Below are 19,119 nucleotides of genomic sequence, written 5' to 3'. Positions count from 1 at the left end.
GAACTACAAACTAGATTGAGGTGGAACAGTCCACAAACAGTATTGTTTTATAACTTCTATGAATCTGATATTATTAGGCAGTAACACTTTGATGCTGTTGATAGTCAATTTGCTGGCAGTCTGGTTGTGCTCACAGAAAAATCAGAGAGTGTGACCTACTCAGGCTCCCTGCCATCACTAATCTAGATATGGTTGGCTGGCAACCTGTGACGGACTGGCCTGCAAGCCCATATCTTTAATGCCTGTATTCATGGGATTTTGCTGGAGGCCCACCTCTGCTTATTCCTAACTATGAACCTTGCCTGAAACTCAATCCAGTTTTGAGATTGAAACCCCAAGAATAAACCCCCATGAACAACCACTGTGTATCAGGAAGAAGAATTCATTGCACGTAAAGCAAAACTCCAAACTAGACAAGGTTGCCAGAAAAGCATTCAGGAAAGTGAAACAGCAAGCTTTAACCTGGATTATATATACTTTGGGTGCAGATGAGAGAGAAAGTCTCCACTCTGCTCCAGCCTTGTTGCCCGCACTGAATTAGCTGGCCAGAGCATCCTTGGTTGGCACTATGACTAACTCACAAGACTCACTCTATATAGCTATAAAGCATATTTGTATTTCAAAAAGGTGGACACATAAACAGCAAGAGAAATAAGAAAACAGAAATGAAAGAAAATAAAATTCTTACCAATATTTTTAAAAGTATGCCAGTGAAGAGTAGCACAACCACGAAGATTCAAATTCACCACACTAGTGCGCCACTTCAGCAAAATATTTCCTGCTATATCGTCTCTCACTACATCTTTTACTGCAGAAAAATTAATCTAAAAATTAAAATATATTATTAGCAATGAAAAAATGACTATGCATACCATAAGTTAATGATTTGTTAAATCTAACTGTCTTATCCTGAAACATAGGATATCCTGGCAGGGAAGTAGATCATGGGAATCAAATGAAAATATATTACATATGATGGCAAGAAGAAATAGATATTTATACTCTCTATGGTAAATTATTATTATTATTATTATTATTATTATTATTATTATTATTTATTTATTTATATAGCACCATCAGTGTACATGGTGCTATACAGAGTAAAACAGTAAATAGCAAGCAAGGTAATTGCCTGATGCACAAACTGAACTTATGTGCTTTATATGTCAACAAGTGGTCATTATTAGGAATCATCCACATGTTCCTTAGTATTAATATTCATAAAATATTATTCAGTTTTTCACTATTTTTCTTATTAATTATATTTTCTTATCACTGATAGTGATGATTTAAAAATACCAGCAAGAACCCTCTGTGAGCATTTTACTTTAATTAATTCAAACAAATTATTTCTATTTATCATATGTGTACCCCATTGATTAAATTTGCATTTATTACTTCTAAAATCTGTACCAAAAGCTGTACTACTTCTAACACAAAACGTTTATTGTTCAATCCACAGATCATTGCAACACATACAAACTTGAAATTTTACTATACTATTATACAATACTACATATGGTTAAACAACAGAGCTATCAAATACATAGCATCCATTACTGAAATGATAGTAAAATGGGTGAACAGCAGACATATAGAAACCTTTAATTACTACTCAATCACAATTCATTTACATCTCTGAATCTTTATAACATCTCACACCAATAATATCCAAAAACTTTGCTCTACATCTAGTAGCTTTCGTTGCAAATAGTGCAACCCTCTGAATCACATATGGGTCGGTTGAACGTAATAAATAACTCCGTTTTCTTTACTTCGTTTTAGTACATCTATACTGTACTACTTCTAATATAGATGTACTAAAACAAAGTAAAGAAAACAATGTAACATTCAAGCCTTTGTACAAATCTAATGCAGATGTAATTATGGCCAGAGCTACACCAAGCAGGAAATGACACTTTGAAAATGGTTTGAAAACTGTATATGTAGTGTGTCCGGGACCCAACAGTTGTCATTACTGTTATAAAGCGTTTTAAAGCAGTAGTGTAGTAGAACTTGCCTATGTCGATCTCTTAACCACAGTTAAAAGATCAGGTGTAGGCTGTGGGCTCAAGTACTTCCTTCTTCCTCACAGATTTCTCCCTCTGCTCTTGTAGAATTACTTCTGTGCTTACACCTTTTTCTCTTTGCCTTCTCTTTGTGGAGCTCTTGGCAGTGCCGGCCTTAAGGTGAGCGAGCTGGGCAGCTGCCCACGGCGCCAGGCTCAGGGGGGTGCCAAGCTGAGCTCAATAGTTGTGGGGTTTTTTTCAATGTATCGCCTGAAGTGAGCTAAGGTGGCAAAAAGCCTGTCTTTCAAGGTTCTATAGGTTGTTTGGGTCCTAACTACAAAAATTACCTTCCTTCAATTAGTTTTTGTCCTAACTACAAAAATTATCTTCTTTCAATTAGCTTTAAAGTGTGTTTCTTTTTCAATTTCCACGTTGATGTCATTTGTGCTTAGCAAAAATCAGTGGAACACAGCTTTATTTTGAGCCCACATTACTGAACGCTTAGCAGTTCAAATACCGTAAACACTATAGGAAAGGAAAGCAAATTCTCGTGCAAGCACTTGAGTCTTTGCTGACTCCTAGAGGGACGCCTGCTTTTGCTGATATTTTCTTGGCAGACTTTGTAGCGGGGTGGTTTGCCATTGCCTTCCCCAGTTGCGGTTACCTTTCCCCCAGCTAGCTGGGTACTCATTTTACCGACCTCGGAAGGATGGAAGGCTGAGTCGACCTGAGCCGGCTGCCTAAGAACCAGCTTCCGCTGGGATCGAACTCAGGCCGTGAGGAGAATTTTGGCTGCAGTTACTGCCGCTTACCACTCATCCACGCCACACAAGGCTGGACGTCTATAAGCACTATTTAAATAATAATAAAATAATGTAAGAGGTGAGCTGGATACATTTTTTTATTTATAACTTTTCTTTATTATTTTTAAGGATAAAAATAATGCATACTTTAAATAAAGAATGCTTGCCAAAAGATAGGAACTGCTACAAAACAAAAAAGTGTTACATGTAAGATCTGTGATAGTTCTACTGTATTGAATAGTTCACAGAATATGGATTTTCAAACTTTGGCTTGTGCAAATTGTAGCGCAGTGGCTGAGCAATTATGGTTTTGAGCAATGTCATTCTCAGTGGAGATCATACCTGCACCAGGCCTCTGGACGGCCCTGCATAACTGACTAACGAGGGATGGGCACAAAATGCACTCCTTGCCCGGGGCACTATTTATTCTAGGTCCTGCGTCTTAGAGAAAGATGTGCTGACCCACTTCTGGAGCTAGGTTGGAGATGTTGGTCCAGGCTCAAGGGTCTTGAAGTTAAGGTTCTCTGGCATCTTGGGTTCAGGGCTCTCTGTTTCTGCAGTGGTTCTTGGGCCTGGAAATTAATCTGATAGCATCGCTAGTTCTTCAGCTTCAGACTCCATGTCCAGGTTACTGCTGGACTCTGGTATAAGACCCTTATTTTTGTACAGCATACTACAGTCAAAGCATTCATTATCATTAGGTATCCAATTGTATTCTAACAGCAGTATTTGTAGGCTAATGGGCTAATTTAAACAAAGAGAATCATCATCATTTTTGTTTTCTTAAAATTGGTATTAAAACTTGTTTGCAAGCATATATACTTACATTGCTCCATACTGAAGTCAATTGTGTCATTGCCTTCCACGCTCGGCTAACTTGAGCACATCTTGCCAAATCAATTAAAGTTAAATGGTGGAAGACCTAGATTCAAAACACAGGTGCATATTAATACACACAGAATTAAGCAGGAAGATTTGTCCATAAGACATTAAACAACTCTGGATTTTACATTTCTCTTGGTCAAAAAAGTACAACCTTCCAACACAAACTATTGTTTTGAACCTTATTTTTGCAGTGTAGTATTAGACAGCCACGCAAGACAAATAAAAATGTCAGCCTAAGTAAAAGAAACTAACTCAGCATTCATTTTGTTTCCCTTTCTGATTCTTCATAATGAATGTCTTTTTAAATGTAGCAAAGCTCCCTAATCGTGCAGATTGCCCAGAGTTTCACACTAATGTGATCTGTGTCCAGGTGATTCCACATGTATATGAATTAACATAGAGAAATCCTACATTTTAGAAACTTGAGAGACAGAGGTCTCTGATCTCAGGGGTTTCCACGTATCCTATGCTCTGCTGGGCAGTGGGAGGAACAACAGAGGGGACTCTTGCATCTCCATCCTCCGTCTAGGCAATTTCCTGCTAAATAGCCCTTTCAGTACATCTAGTAGCATTGCGCTGCATGGGGCGGGGATGTGATCTGGGAGGGTGGTGGAGCCATGGTACCTCTCCACCCCACCCACCAGCATGCTCCCTTTCTCTTCATTTCCTTTGTTACCTGAGGTCCGAGCTTTGACCTTGGATGAGGAAGCTGCTGCAGAGCTTTTCACGATGGCTATGAGTCGGCGAGGGGCCCCCACAGGCTGGAGACATAAAAATCCCCACTGCGATTCCCACCCACCTACAACATAACTGTGTCTACGCTTGCTTGGGGATGGGGGTTATCTTATGATCCCTGGGATGCCCTCTCTGAGAGTTAGCAAAATAACTTATTTTTAATGATTTTTTTTCAAAAAAATCTAGATTTATTTCATAACACTATGTTAAACACATGTGATTCATTTTGTCTTCAAATCTTTAAATAAAATATTTAATATACAGGGACCAGGAAGGAAAGTGTTGATTGAAATCTTTTAGCATATTTAGCAAACCCTCCAAGGATACTACTATATCTTGAAAGGAAAGCCAGAATCATTATCCAGAGGAAGCTGTAAAATAGGTGAAAAAAATTCAATGTAAATTCTATAACAAACCATTGCTAAGAGCAATCAAGCTCTCTGCTGTGTCAGTTTTGGTGACATTTAGGAGTTTATTTTGGTGATATTTAGGAGCACCTGGTCAGCAAAGTCCATTTTCTCAGCCACTCGCTTTGCAAGGCAAACAGGATTAGACTTAGGAAATGGAACCATACTCATCTATCAATAAAGAATGAGAGATTCTGCAAACTTTGTCTCCCAAAGAGGAGTTTTGATTCTTTAATGGGAGTCAGACAGTCGAGATATTTTTATGCATTAAAATTTTTTTTGTGTTATTATTCATAAAACTAATATCCTGCCTTTCAGGATCCAAATCCTTCTAAGGCTGCTTACAAGTAACATAAAGACCTTAATGAAATCACTAAAAATATTAAAATATAATATTTTATATGGACCCTTCTCACAGGGCAGTGGGTGGTAGAAGACCCTGGAGGAGGTTCTATGTGGTCTTTGCCTGCTTCCTTCTCTTTTCCAGAGTCCTTCCCACAGGGCAGATGTTGTTTAGATTGTCCTGTCAGGGGAAAGGAAAGACCAGTTGGAGCAGCCTCTGAGGTGGGCTTTGCCTGTCTCCCTCTCCCTCTCCGGCCATAGCTAGACCTAAGGTTTATCCCTGAATCATCCAGGGGTCAAACCTGTTGATCTAGGTGACACACAGGGGCGAACCCTGTGATGTTCGCCCCTGTGCTCAGGCAGGGGTGAACCGTGGATGATCCCAGGAAAAACCTTAGATCTAGACGTGGCCTTTCTCTCTCTCTTCTGGGCTGACAATAAAATATGCCCCCACACAATATGCCTTACTAACATCATATATATATATATATATATATATATATATATATATATATTATATATATATATTCTATAAAACTGTAAGTTAAACCAGATCTTTTTGTATTTGTCTAGTAGATTTTCTGCTTTAGCATGGAGTCTTTAGAAAAATTAAAACTGCCCAGAGAGCTTTGGCTATTGTGCAGTATAGAAATGCAATAAATAAATAAATAAATGTTGAAACCAAAGAATCACCACACACACACAAAGTGAGGGCAAGGGCAGGAGAGATGTTATGTGCAAAGGCACAGAAAAACAGGAGGATTCCAAAATGCCAACCAGATTTCCCAGGATAAATCATTTTGTAATCTGAGTGCCACAACTAAAAAGACCCTGCCCACCCCAGGCCAACTGGGCCTCCAATGGCAACAGAATGTTAAGCAATGCCGATGATGATGATGATGATGATGATGATGATGATAAAGAAGAAGAAGAACAAGCAAACTCATGTGAAGTTGGTCCTTCAAATATCCTGGTCCTAAACTAGGCATAGTTTATAAGTAATAACCAGCACTTGAATTGTTCTTGAAAATGAATTTGGAGTAAATACAGATTTGAATAATAGAGGTATATACTCCAAAAGTTGAACCCAGGCAAAGCCCTGGCTGCTACATTTTGCACAACCTGGAGTTTCCAAGAACTTTTCAGATTAAGCCACATGCAGTATGTGTTGCAGTAATCTAATCTGGACGTGATTCAGACAAGTGTGACAATAGCCAGATGGCCTTTTCCAGGAAAAGGCATGAATGGCACACAAGCCAAAGCTCTGTGAAGGCACTCCTGGACACATTATCCAGGAGTAAAACTGGATCTATGAGTACCCTGAAATTGCAGATTAGACCTTCAGGACAGGGATGCAAGACATGTGGCCTGTGGGCTGCATGCAGCACCCCAAGACCGCCAGTCTCCGCCGCTGGCAAAAGAAAAGAAAGCAACAACAGAGAAAGCACGGAACAACTGTGGTCTGCCCCCTCTGTCACTGCCAATAATCCACCCTCAGCATACTTTGGGGGATGAATGTTTCCTTTATTACTTCTTAATCTGGAACCATAAAGCCTTCCAGGAGTGTCTCCCAGAGTGTTGCCTGGAAGACAATCTGGGAAAAACCTGTTGCTCTCTGCTGTTGCTGCTGTCAGTAAGATCAGCGAAGCGTTGCTTTCTCCAGAAAAAGTAAGCTGATACTTTAAAGTGGAGAAGAGGGAGGGAGAGCGAAGGAGGGGATGTTCATTATACTGTCAGTTGAGATGGGAGATGCAATGAGATTAAGTAAAATAGATGGGACGTGGGGTCTTCATTATGGAGTGGCATAAATAAATTGGGTTAAAGTGGGGAGTGTTTTTGTAAACAGGATGGGATGAGATAAAATTAATAAAATAAGATGACAGAAAATAATGGGATGGGATGGGGTGTTTATTATGGGATAGGATAAATAAAGCGGGTTAAATTGGGGAGTCTTCTATAAAAAGGATAGGATGATAAGAAATAGGATAGGATGGGATGGGAAGTGTTCATTATGAAAAGAATGGGATGAGAGAAAATGAATGAGAGAAAATCAATAGAAGAGCGTAACATAAGATAAAATAGAGTCCCTTTTTGGCTCTGGATATATTATATATAGTCAAAGGCTCAAACATTAATCAAACAGTCTGAGTCAAGGAGCCATTTCAGATTCAATATGTAAAACAGCTGAGGACAACTGCATTATTAGTTATGGTTCGAACATTTTATTGTATTGCACCCTTCAGCCAAATGCTCTCAGGGTAGCTAACAAAAAAGACAAGTACTATGCCCTTCCCTTACTTCTACTCACAGGCAAAAAAGTGTTCATTCACATCACTAGAGCAGCAATTGCTTTACTATTTAACGCATTTGGAGAATAGGAGGAGATTATCTTTTTCCCCCAGTTCATTTTCAACTGTGTTAAACATCAGGTTTAAATCTGAATACAACTTCCATGTGAGAGGCATATGTATATTCCATGAGTTATGTTCTAATCATCATGGTGCTCTGATATTATGTGAATATAAAAACATCAGAGAAGCCATGCTAGATTAGACAAAGGGTCCATCTAGTCCAGCAGTTCACACAGTAGCCTCAAATTCCCTTCCTGAAAACATCAATTCAGGCACAGGTATCTGTCCTATATCTTCCGAAGTGAAGACCATTGAGAAGAATTCCTTATGCTTCTCTGTAATCTCCTTGTCCTCCTTCATTACTTCTTTAACTCCATTGTCATCCAACGGTCCAATGGTCTCTCTAGATGGTTTTCTGTTTCTGATATATTTAAAGAATTTTTTATTCTTGGCCTTAATATCGTTAGCAATATGCTCTTCAAAATACATCGCCTTTGCACAACTGGTGACCTCATGTGGATTTATGCTTCCTAGAATCCCTAAAAAGAACACCTTCCACTTTTGTCCAGTCAATGTTCTCTACCACTCCAAACCCAAGCTGAAGAATATGCTTGCCAAGGATCTCTTCTACAGGCTTTTTTATGGATATTCCTGCTGTTTCTGTTTTATAGCAACAGGTGCAAGATACGTTTTACAGTAGATGAAGCCCAAAATATGTTCCTTCTGACACAACCTGCTTTTGCCTCTCCTTTGAGGCGAAGGGATAGCAGCTGGTGCCAGAGAGAGCAAGGGGGGGGGGAAGAGATGGGACTGGGATTTAAGTTCCTTCTAATAAAAAAATTGGGAAACTTGGGATGGAGAAAAAATGATGCTTGAGCTTGTTGAGCTTCTCCATTTTCTATCTTAATGCTCACCTGACCTCATTTTCACTCCTAAATGTGCTCATATTTTTTTTAAGAAGGGAAAGTGCACATTTTCTAACATGAGAAATGCACATTTTCCAAGTACACTTTGCACTATATGCTAAAGCATGAAAATGCAGTGAGGGGTAGGGGAATGCACACTTTCAGAATGTGGTTTGAATGTGGTTTGTGCAAGTGTACACTTTCGAATGTGAAAGCAAACTTGGGAAATTGTGGAAATTTCCCAAGCATTACACTCCTGTATTTGGAATGGAAGGAAATTTTTCTACATCCCTACACAAAACAGCACTCCAGCAAAGGAGATCATTACCTTGTCGTGGTGCTGGAGCTTGAGCACCTCAAGGATGCCATGAGCTAAACCGTGAAGGGACACCCAAGACAGGAAGGTCATGGTAGAGAGGTCAGACTAAATACGATCCCTGGGGAAGGTAATGGCAACCCACCCCAGTATTCTTGCCGTGTAAACTAAATGGATCAGTACAACCAGAGATATGTCGGTATACCATCGGAAGATGGGACCCCCAGGTCGGAAGATGGTCAAAATGCTACTGGGGAGGAACACAGGGTAAGTTCAACTAGCCCCAGATGTGATGACGCAGCTAGCTCAAAGCCGAAAGGACGGCTAGCGGCTGACGGTGCTGGTGGTGAACGACGAATCCGATGTTCTAAAGATCAACACACCATAGGAACCTGGAATGTAAGATCTATGAGCCAGGGCAAATTGGATGTGGTTATTGGTGAGATGTAAATATAGATATATTGGGTGTCAGTGAACTGAAATGGACTGGAATGGGCCACTTCACATCAGATCACCACCAGATCTACTACTGTGGACAAGAGGATCACAGAAGAAACGGAGTAGCCTTCATAATTAATAATAAAGTGGCTAAAGCAGTGCTTGGATACAAAACAAAAAATGATAGAATGATCTCAATTCGAATTCAGGGTAAGCCATTTAACATCACAGTGATCCAAATATATGCCCCAACCACAGATGCTGAAGAAGTAGAAGTAGATCAGTTCTATGAGGATCTGCAGCACCTACTGCATAATACACCAAAAAGAGATGTTATTTTCGTTACAGGAGACTGGAACGCCAAGGTGGGTAGTCAAATGACATCTGGAATTGCAGGTAAGCATGGTCTAGGAGAACAAAATGAAGCGGGACATAGGCTGATAGAATTTTGCCAGGACAACTCACTGTGCATAGCAAACACTCTCTTCCAACAACCTAAAAGACGGCTTTATACATGGATTTCACCAGATGACCGACACCGAAATCAGATTGACTACATTCTTTGCAGCCAAAGGTGGCGGACATCTATACAGATGGTAAAAACAAGACCTGGAGCTGACTGTAGTTCAGATCACGAACTTCTTATTGCACAATTTAGAATCAAACTAAAGAGAATAGGGAAGACCCACAGATCAGTTAGATATGAGCTCACTAATATTCCTAATGAATATGCAGTGGAAGTGAAGAATAGATTTAAGGGACTAGATTTAGTAGATACGGTCTACTATGGACAGAAGTTCGCAACATTGTCCAAGAGGTGGCAACAAAAAATGTCCCAAAGAAAAAGAAAACCAAGAAGGCAAGATAGCTGTCTGCTGAGACACTAGAAGTAGCCCAAGAAAGAAGGAAAGCAAAAGGCAACAGTGATAGGGGGAGATATGCCCAATTAAATTTAAAATTCCAGAGGTTAGCCAGAAGATATAAGGAATTATATTTAAACAAGCAATGTGAGGAAGTGGAAGAAGACAATAGAATAGGAAGGACAAGTGACCTCTTCCAGAAAATTAGAAACATCGGAGGTAAATTCCAGGCAAAAATGGGTATGATCAAAAACAAAGATGGCAAGGACCTAACAGAAACAGAAGAGATCAAGAAAAGGTGGCAAGAATATATGGAAGATCTGTATAGGAAGGATAATAATATCGAGGATAGCTCAGATGGTGTGGTCAGTGAGTTAGAGCCAGGCATCCTGAAGAGTGAGGTTGAATGGACCTTAAGAAGCATTGCTAATAACAAGGCAGCAGGAGACGAAGGTATCCCAGCTGAACTGTTTAAAATACTGCAAGATGATGCTGTCAAGGTGATGCATGCCATATGCCAGCAAATTTGAAAAACACAAGAATGGCCATCAGACTAGAAAAAATCAACTTATATCCCCATACCAAAAAAGGGAAACATTAAAGAATGTTCAAACTATCGGACAGTGGCACTTATTTCACATGCCAGCAAGGTAATGCTCAAGATCCTGCAAAGTAGACTCCAGCAATTCATGGAGCGAGAATTGCCAGATGTACAAGCTAGGTTTAGAAAAGGCAGAGGAACTAGAGACCAAATTGCCAATATCCTCTGGACAATGGAGAAAGCCAGGGAGTTCCAGAAAAACATCTATTTCTGTTTTATTGACTATTCTAAAGCCTTTGACTGTGTGGATCATAACAAACTGTGGCAAGTTCTTGGTGGTATGGGGATACCAAATCATCTTGTCTGCCTCCTGAGGAATCTGTATAACAAACAAGTAGCAACGGTAAGAACAGACCACGGAACAACGGACTGGTTTAAGATTGGGAAAGGAGTACAGCGGGGTTGTATACTCTCACCTTACCTATTCAACTTGTATGCAGAACACATCATGCGACATGCTGGGCTTGACGAATCCAAGGCTGGAGTTAAAATCGCAGGAAGAAACATTAACAATCTCAGATATGCAGATGACACCACTTTGATGGCTGAAAGCGAGGAGGAGCTGAGGAGCCTTATGACAAAGGTGAAAGAAGAAAGTGCAAAAGCTGGGATGCAGTTAAACCTCAAAAAAACCAAGATTATGGCAACCCGCTTGATTGATAACTGGCAAATAGAGGGAGAAAACGTGTAGGCAGTGACAGACTTTGTATTTCTGGGCGCAAAGATTACTGCAGACGCTGACTGCAGCCAGGAAATCAGAAGACGTTTACTTCTTGGGAGGAGAGCAATGACAAATCTTGATAAAATAGTTAAGAGCAGAGACACCACACTGACAACAAAGGTCTGCATAGTTAAAGCAATGGTATTCCCCGTAGTAACCTATGGCTGCGAGAGCTGGACCATAAGGAAAGCTGAGCGAAGGAAGATAGATGCTTTTGAACTGTGGTGTTGGAGGAAAATTCTGAGAGTGCCTTGGACTGCAAGAAGATCAAACCAGTCCATACTCCAGGAAATAAAGCCAGACTGCTCACTTGAGGAAATGGTATAAAAGGCAAAACTGAAGTACTTTGGCCACATAATGAGAAGGCAGGATACCCTGGAGAAGATGCTGATGCTAGGGAAAGTGGAAGGCCAAAGGAAGAGGGGCCGACCAAGGGCAAGATGGATGGATGATATTCTGGAGGTGACAGACTTGACCTTGGGGGAGCTAGGGGTGGCGACAGCCGACAGAAAGCTCTGGTGTGGGCTGGTCCATGAAGTCACGAAGAGTCAGAAGCGACTGAACGAATAAACAACAACACACAAAACAGCAAGATATTGCACAGCAACTTTTAAAAAAGAAAAAGTTACTGACCTGAGCTATTGCTCTTTCTGGCAACTTTGTCAAAAAGTCTTTTCCTGATCTGAAGTGTAATAGTAACATGGTTTCTTCAACATGATGTCTTAAGACGGAGTGACGCTTCTCAGAGTGACGTCTTTCACGCCCCTCAGCATGAAGTCCTTCAGCAAAAATAAGTTCCTCAGTCTTGCCTTCCACATGCTGTAAAATATACATATAAAATACAACCAACATTTTCTTCATTCAAACTACATTCTGGTTTTGACCAGTAAATTTAATAAATTAAGGGCGATACTACACATTACATTAAACAGGCTTTTAAAATGCTAATTGCATCAACAGGTGATAATTCATGCAATCAGAATAGGTGCGAAAGGGAGGATTTAACCATTTCCCTGCTTAACCTGGAAGAAGGGTACTGCACTGACCACTTAGGACCCATTCACACGATCACAGGAGAGGGAGCGTAACGTATCCATGAAGTGGGGAGGTGTAGGAAACTATCGCACAACTATTACCTCACGGAGCACCATTGATTCCTTATCCCCTTCCTGCTCCATGGATACTTTTTCAGACTCCCGCCACAGCGCCCATGTATCTCAGCAGGTGCTGTGGATCAAATCGGGCTGTGATTGCCACCCCAGCTATCCAGTGGGTTGTGCAACTACAGAAAAAGCTCGTGGCAAGAAGGGCATTGCCAGAAGTGGCAGCTGCTCTTGCCAGCATACTCTATGGTCTCTGCCATTTTTTTGAGGCCAAAATCCCATGGAGTTCCCATTATACAACATGGGGACCATGGTGGATGCCCGCTATCCTGAATGCAGAAGTGGATGTGGATATTTCAACGACCATGTGTGTGGGGGGGAAACACTTGCCACACAAACCACTAACCCACCATGGATCGCATGTTTGAGTGACCCATGGTGACTTAGCGAACAAACCCTCAGTCTCATTTATTATTATTATTATTATTATTATTATTATTATTATTATTATTATTATTATTATTATTCAACACACTAACCTAGTCAGTGTACTGAGAGAACAACTGTGTAGAGCTTTACTGCTGAGGAGTTCATCTGAAGGCAAACTGTTTTTTAAAAGTTCAGAAAAAGGGAGCTACAACTAACCATCCTGAAATGGTATGAAGACTGTCCAGACCACATTCCAAAGTGGGACATAGGAGGAGGCACAAATGAGGCAAAGAGCAAATTGCGGCAGTACTGCAAAATCTTGAACTGATGGAGGTCACAGGCAGAAATGGTCCCCAAACAATGTCAAGAAGAAAAACAACAAGGACACAAGAGGCAACTATTGTACCAGTAACGGCTTTATTAGGCAAGGTACTGACTTGCCCAGGAAAAGTAGACTGGGCAACTTCCCAAGGAGGAATTCAATTGAACTCTGTTGCATGCTTCTTTCCTATGAGAATTAGCATGTAGTAACCTGAAATTGTTTTCTAGTTGTTTTTAGGAATAAGATAGTTCCACGAAGCCAGTTCAGAATTAAGCACTCTTGGGATGTGTTTGGAGCCATATTGTGTTGGATGCTGAGCAGACTAGCTTCACTGACTGACAGGGTCAGCCCTCCCATGAGGAAGGGTGAATCCCCACTTCAGGTGGCGGTGCAAGGAATTTTGCACTCCCAACCCACATCAGGAGGACCCCATGCCGCCACCTCCAGTGGGTGCTCCAGAGAGCCCCACCGATTACTCTCCTGCTGTGGCATTTGCGCAATATGAAATAGGGCTGGCCGGGCTCTCTGGAGCAGCCCACCTTATGCACTTCATAAGGTGTAAAAGCAGAGCCAGCCTCATGTGAAGTGGGAGGAAACTCCTGCATGAGGTGACAGGGAGTGGGAAGAGTGGCAAATCCATGCCACCACCCATCGCACCACGGCCTGCTCCAGGAGGGCTCACCTGGTTATCCTGGGCAAGGCAAGGGTTAACAGCTCTTGCTGATGCTGTTCTTCAGCGTGCCTGCATTTGCTGTGGCCAGTGCCTGCGCTGTTACTTTTGTCGTTGTCGTCGTCCTCCTCCTCCTCTTCCAGTTCTGAGAAGGAGCCACGTGGGTGGGCTTGCGGCTGCCTTCTTGAAGGCAAGACTCAAAGGAGAGGAAGAGGCTGAAGAGGAGAGCCTGGAGTGCTGCGTTCTGAGGAGCAACCTCTAAGTCCAACCTATGTTGATTCAGAAGTAAGTCCCAATAGGTTCAATTGCTAATTAGGAAGGCAACAGACTGGAGAAGGCTGGTTTAGAGGAAGAATGACCTGTAAACAGCCCTTACCAAGATTCCATCCTCTCTTCGTAATTGCAGCCCTCCACTTGTTTTCATTAACACTTTATAAAAAGGCAGAACTTTGAGGGAAAGTTTTATGCTTACTTTTTATATTGTAATTTATAATGCGTTTTGTGATTTAAATTGTTGTGAACCACCTAGAGAGCTTCGTTGTAAGAGTTGGTTTGTGCCAGCTTTTAAGATTTATCACACAATCCTATGCATGTTTACTCAGAAGTAAGCCCCGATATGTTCAGTTGCCAGTTGGGCTTTCTCCAAGGTAAGTGTGCATAGGACTGCAGCCTTAGCTGCCTTCCCAAAGCCTCTGTAAATTTAATCTCAAAACCAGGTATTTTAATTACATAATTAAATGTTCACACCAGATGTACACACCATCCAACTGACAAATGCCATCAGGGCCATTAACATTAGCAGAAGACTTTGAGGACCAGACCTGCCCCCATCACTTTTCACAAGGTAAGTGTACAATTTGTAGATGGGTGAGAGCATCGTCATAAAAACTCATCTTAGTCCTATGTACATCTTTTCTCTAAGACATTCTTTGTTCTGTCGCTTCTTTACTGGTGATAGTTTCATTACCTAGTCAAGTTTATTGGGGGGGGGGCACAATGTTTTGAATTGCTTCAGGCAGCAAAATACCTCGGGCCAGCACTGTGCAAAGGTGTCACTTTCATTTTCTCTCACTTTCTTTTTTAAGCAAAGAAGGTACATAACAATGTAGATCAAAATGGATGAAAATTGAGTTAAATATCTTTTGAGGAATAGTTATGAAGAGAAGTTTCTGGTGCTCTTGATAAGAGTTCCCTATCATGCTGTTCAAATAACTGTCCAAAAAGTATGTGAGAAAGAGCGTTGGCCCTGCTCTTGAGACATGCAGTGGCACAGTTTTCTCCCTCAAGCCTACAGGCTGCAAGGCTACTAGCTTCCCAAATGGTTTACTGGTAACAAACTGTAGCAAAGTAAAAATGTTTCTTTCTGGTACCTTGCAGTCATACTGTCTAATTAAGATCCACTGGGGGGTGGGGGGAAGGAGCAAGGAAGATACTTCAGGGATAGAAGGCATGACAACTCCAAAATGTATAATTCTGTTCATGGATGCAAGAACAGTAATTGTGTACAACTAGCTTTTGTGCCATTTCCCCTCCCCCTCTCCAATTTTTAAAGACTGAAATGCCTCTTCTAAGGCTTAGTTACTAAGCCCCTGAGATGGTTTCGGCCCTCAGGCTGAAAGACATTAAACACCCCCTGCCCTATCTTAATCTATGATATGGACTACTGGGCAGTTATAAGTCATGCTATGTGGTTTGTATGAAACTGAATTACTCTGTACTTAATTGCATTATTTAACTATATATTCCTAATTTATACTGTACGTGCTTACTCAGATCAGAAGCAGCAGGGACTAAAGACTGTGGATTTAAAATTAAATTTACACAAATGTATGCATTGTAAGCACACTGAATGAATTAAATCATCTTAGATAACATACCTCTATATATCTTTTAGCAGCTTTAGCCTTTCTAGTAAAAGCACTCTCTTTTTTCCAAGCCATTAAGATTATCTTCTGTAGAGTACAATCAAAGACTTTTCCTATTCTTTTTGCTGCTCCTGGGGAAAAAACAATTTGAAAAACATGGACCTTATTAATAAACAATCACTTCCATTTACTACAAATCTGTTCGTTTGAAGAAGTTGGTTTGATACATAAACATTCTTGTTGAATCAGAATTACTCTCTGGTCTAGATCAGACAATGGGCAGAATCCAACAGGGTGATTATGATGGTCTTGTAGGCCCCTTCCAACTCTGCTATTCTATGATTCTTTGTTAACTTTCATTTACAACTAACGTAGGGCTCTAAGGACTTTTTGTAAATGAAATTTACATTTAGTTGTAAATGAAAGTTAACAAAGAATCATAGAATAGCAGAGTTGGAAGGGGCCTACAAGATTATGGCTCTACAGATTCTCTTTCACCCTGCCAATTCCTGTCTGCAAAGTTACCCCCATATCTGGACAGGGATAACCTGATTTCAGTAGTCTAGGCTCTGGAAATCTCCAGGTTAGTTTACTGCAATGCGGTCTACCTAGGGTTTTGAAGGCGGCTCAGAAATAGCAACTTGTACAAAATTTGGCAGCCAGATTAATAGTGGGGGGGTCAGAAAGACTGAGCATATTTGCACTGGCTGCCTGTACATTTCTGAGCTCAAGCTGCCAATTTTGACCCATAAAGTCTTACAAAGCTTGAATCCAAAATACCTGCCAGAATGGGTCTCCTAGTGTGAACTTATCCATATGAACCTACTATGATCAACAACTGAGACCTCTTTTGGGGCCCTCCTCCCGGACAGGTTTGGAGAATGGCTAAAAGGGAAAAGTCTTTCTTCGTGATGGCCCCCTAACTGTGGAATGCCCTTTCCAGTAAGGTCCACCTAGTTCCCACATTATCATCTTTTCGGCGCCAGGTTAAGACTGTCCTCTACTCCTAGGCATTTGGCAGCATGTGATGCAACTTCTTAATTTAGTTGTTTTGCTAGGTTTTGGCATTTAATTGCTTTTAGCTGTTGTAAATTGTTTTAATGCTTCCTGCTTGAGTCTGTTTTAGAGGAAAGTATCAAATAAATCTAATAAACAAGTAAGAATTATTTTCACTGTCGTAAACTTTTCTTTATTGTAAAAATTAATTTAAAGAATACATGACCTTTTTCGGTCAGAGACCTAGAAAAATGGACTGGAAATTCCGAGCCCTAGAGGAAATAGTCGACTCCAGATTTCATCTTGTCAGGTTTATATATGTCTCAAAGTAGTGGCAGCTAATCCAACAGCAGGAAAAATTCTAGGTGGCATGCAAATATTATCATCCTCATTTTATCTAGCTGCCGTTAACACATAACTGACAGCATAATATTGTTCAGAAGGAAGCTTTATTGAGTTCACTGGGATTTTCTCTTGGGTAAGTGTACATAGGATGGCAGCTTAAACTACTTCAACCATCCAAATATATAAGAGCTAAATCCTGTTCTTCATTCTGAAAAGCCAGCAGCATGTATGAACAGTTCTTTTAAAATTTCTGAGTGTAGTCAATAGAACTATCTGTATAAATATCATAGGCGTGTGCAGCTCATTTCATTAGGCTGTGCACCTTAAAGGCCCCAATTGGAGCGGAGGAGAGGAAAGCATGGTTTCTGCTATCCCCTCCACTGTGGGAGAGAAGTTGGGCTGTGGGGATGAGACACAGGGATGTCCATGCAAAGCAGAGTCAGCCAGGGATGCCACCTCATCGAGTCTGCTCCTTCTGCCTCCTGTTCTGTCCCACCCTCTTTATTCGTGCACCCGAGCTCTGAATCCTGTGGAGGGGGGTGGCAGGCAGCAGGCATGCCAGCAGGAGTCTCGAGTGCCTTGGTGCTCCTCAAGAAGGAGGGGGAGCCCAGAAAATAATGCAAGTCCGGCCCAAGGCAGGTCACTGCCTAAAGTGGAAACCCGTCGTGCATCTCTCCCCTCCCCTCCCTCAGCCACGCAATCCCCTGCTCCCCTCGGCCTTTCTGCCTTCTGGATCCACACTGCGCAGATCCTATGCAGAAAGACCTTACAGAGAGAGGCAGTATGCTGGTGATGCAGGTGTGCATGTCCCTGCTAAGGAAAATAAAGTAAGCCAGCTGGCCCGCAGGGGCAGGAAGCAAGGCACAGCACCTGCTTCATTCCTGTTAAGGCCAGTCCCGGAAAGTGTGCTGATTGCAGCAGTGGGGGTGGGTGGGGAAGCAGAGCTCCCCCTGAAGATATTAGGGTGTGCCTGGGCACACCGGGCACACCCCTTGCGCACACCTATGATAACTATGTCTGAAGGAGGGGAGACAGGGGGGAGACAGGATAATCCAGCTGTATGTTGTCTATACATTAGATATAGAATGAATTATCTGTGTAAGGGTGTAATCCTATGCTTTTTTTGAATGAAAAAACTCCAAGCATGCCCCAGCCAGCATTCTGGGAGTGCATGGCTGGCTGGGGCATGCTGGGAGTTATAGGACTTTATTCTGTCTAAACATGCATAGGATTGTGCCCTAAAATAAGGTTCAGGATTTGGAAGATTATTTTGTTCTTGTGCTCATAAAAAGTCTTAACATTTAAATATTTATATTGAGAATTGATTAATATGGCTCATATCTATAATTCAGCCTTGTTTGGTTGGAATAGACAACAATTAAATAAGTTCTCCAACATGATTTTATGTACATTTTTAAAACAGGCCTATTAAGCAATGACACATACAAATAAATTTGTCACATTGCTTGCAAGCCAAGCCAACCCACTTTTTTACAAGCATGTCAGTTTTCTGCTGTAAGAACTAAAACTTTTGTTTTTGTCTTTTTACAGTAAACATAGTGGCAACATTCAGATATTATGTAATAAGTCAGAATTCTTTAGAATTTTACTTATTGGGAATAAGCAGGCGTGCTGGTGCATGCTGCATGATTTCTCCCGATTGCTTCCTCCTGCCAACAGCTAAATGAGCCAGGGACTCTTCATCTCTGGTTTGTATATTAAGAAGTCTGAACAGGTTGTCTGGTTTGTTCCTTTCCAAATAAGCCATATAAGCCAGGGAACGACTGAACAGCTTGCACTAGCACACTTACTTGTTCACAATGAGCCAAAATTGGAAAGCTCTCAGCCTAACATCTCAAAAGCTTGTTGTAAGGCTAAAAAATCCTCATGTGATGTCCAAACTGTCACATCCAAATGTGGCCAGTAACCTATTGGGCACATTCATGTGTAACAGTAAACCAGAATTTAGAATTACATACATGAACAGGACTCCCCACTCCCCACCTGTGTAGCTGG

General features: G+C 41.3%; 1 protein-coding gene and 1 non-coding gene across 2 annotated transcripts in view; one reads left to right on the top strand and one right to left on the bottom strand.

Moving 5' to 3' along the window:
• FBXL13 (F-box and leucine rich repeat protein 13) overlaps nt 1-19,119 on the bottom strand; it is a 107,367-nt gene that overhangs the window by 73,399 nt on the left and 14,849 nt on the right. Inside the window, exons 6-9 of the mRNA XM_063135016.1 lie at nt 15,775-15,893; nt 12,007-12,192; nt 3,639-3,734; nt 689-824 (exon numbers count right to left, since the gene is read on the bottom strand). Coding sequence (XP_062991086.1) covers nt 689-824; nt 3,639-3,734; nt 12,007-12,192; nt 15,775-15,893 — 537 coding nt within the window. The remainder of the gene's footprint in view (nt 1-688; nt 825-3,638; nt 3,735-12,006; nt 12,193-15,774; nt 15,894-19,119) is intronic.
• LOC134404366 (U7 small nuclear RNA) lies at nt 5,723-5,783 on the top strand. Its single transcript, XR_010025872.1, has one exon. It is a non-coding gene; the product is annotated as a U7 small nuclear RNA (small nuclear RNA).

This window comes from Elgaria multicarinata, chromosome 9, assembly GCF_023053635.1.
Source record: "Elgaria multicarinata webbii isolate HBS135686 ecotype San Diego chromosome 9, rElgMul1.1.pri, whole genome shotgun sequence".
Lineage (NCBI taxonomy): Eukaryota > Metazoa > Chordata > Lepidosauria > Squamata > Anguidae > Elgaria > Elgaria multicarinata.
The sequence above is the reverse complement of the archived record's forward strand: the minus strand, read 5'-3'. Positions and strand labels throughout refer to the sequence as shown.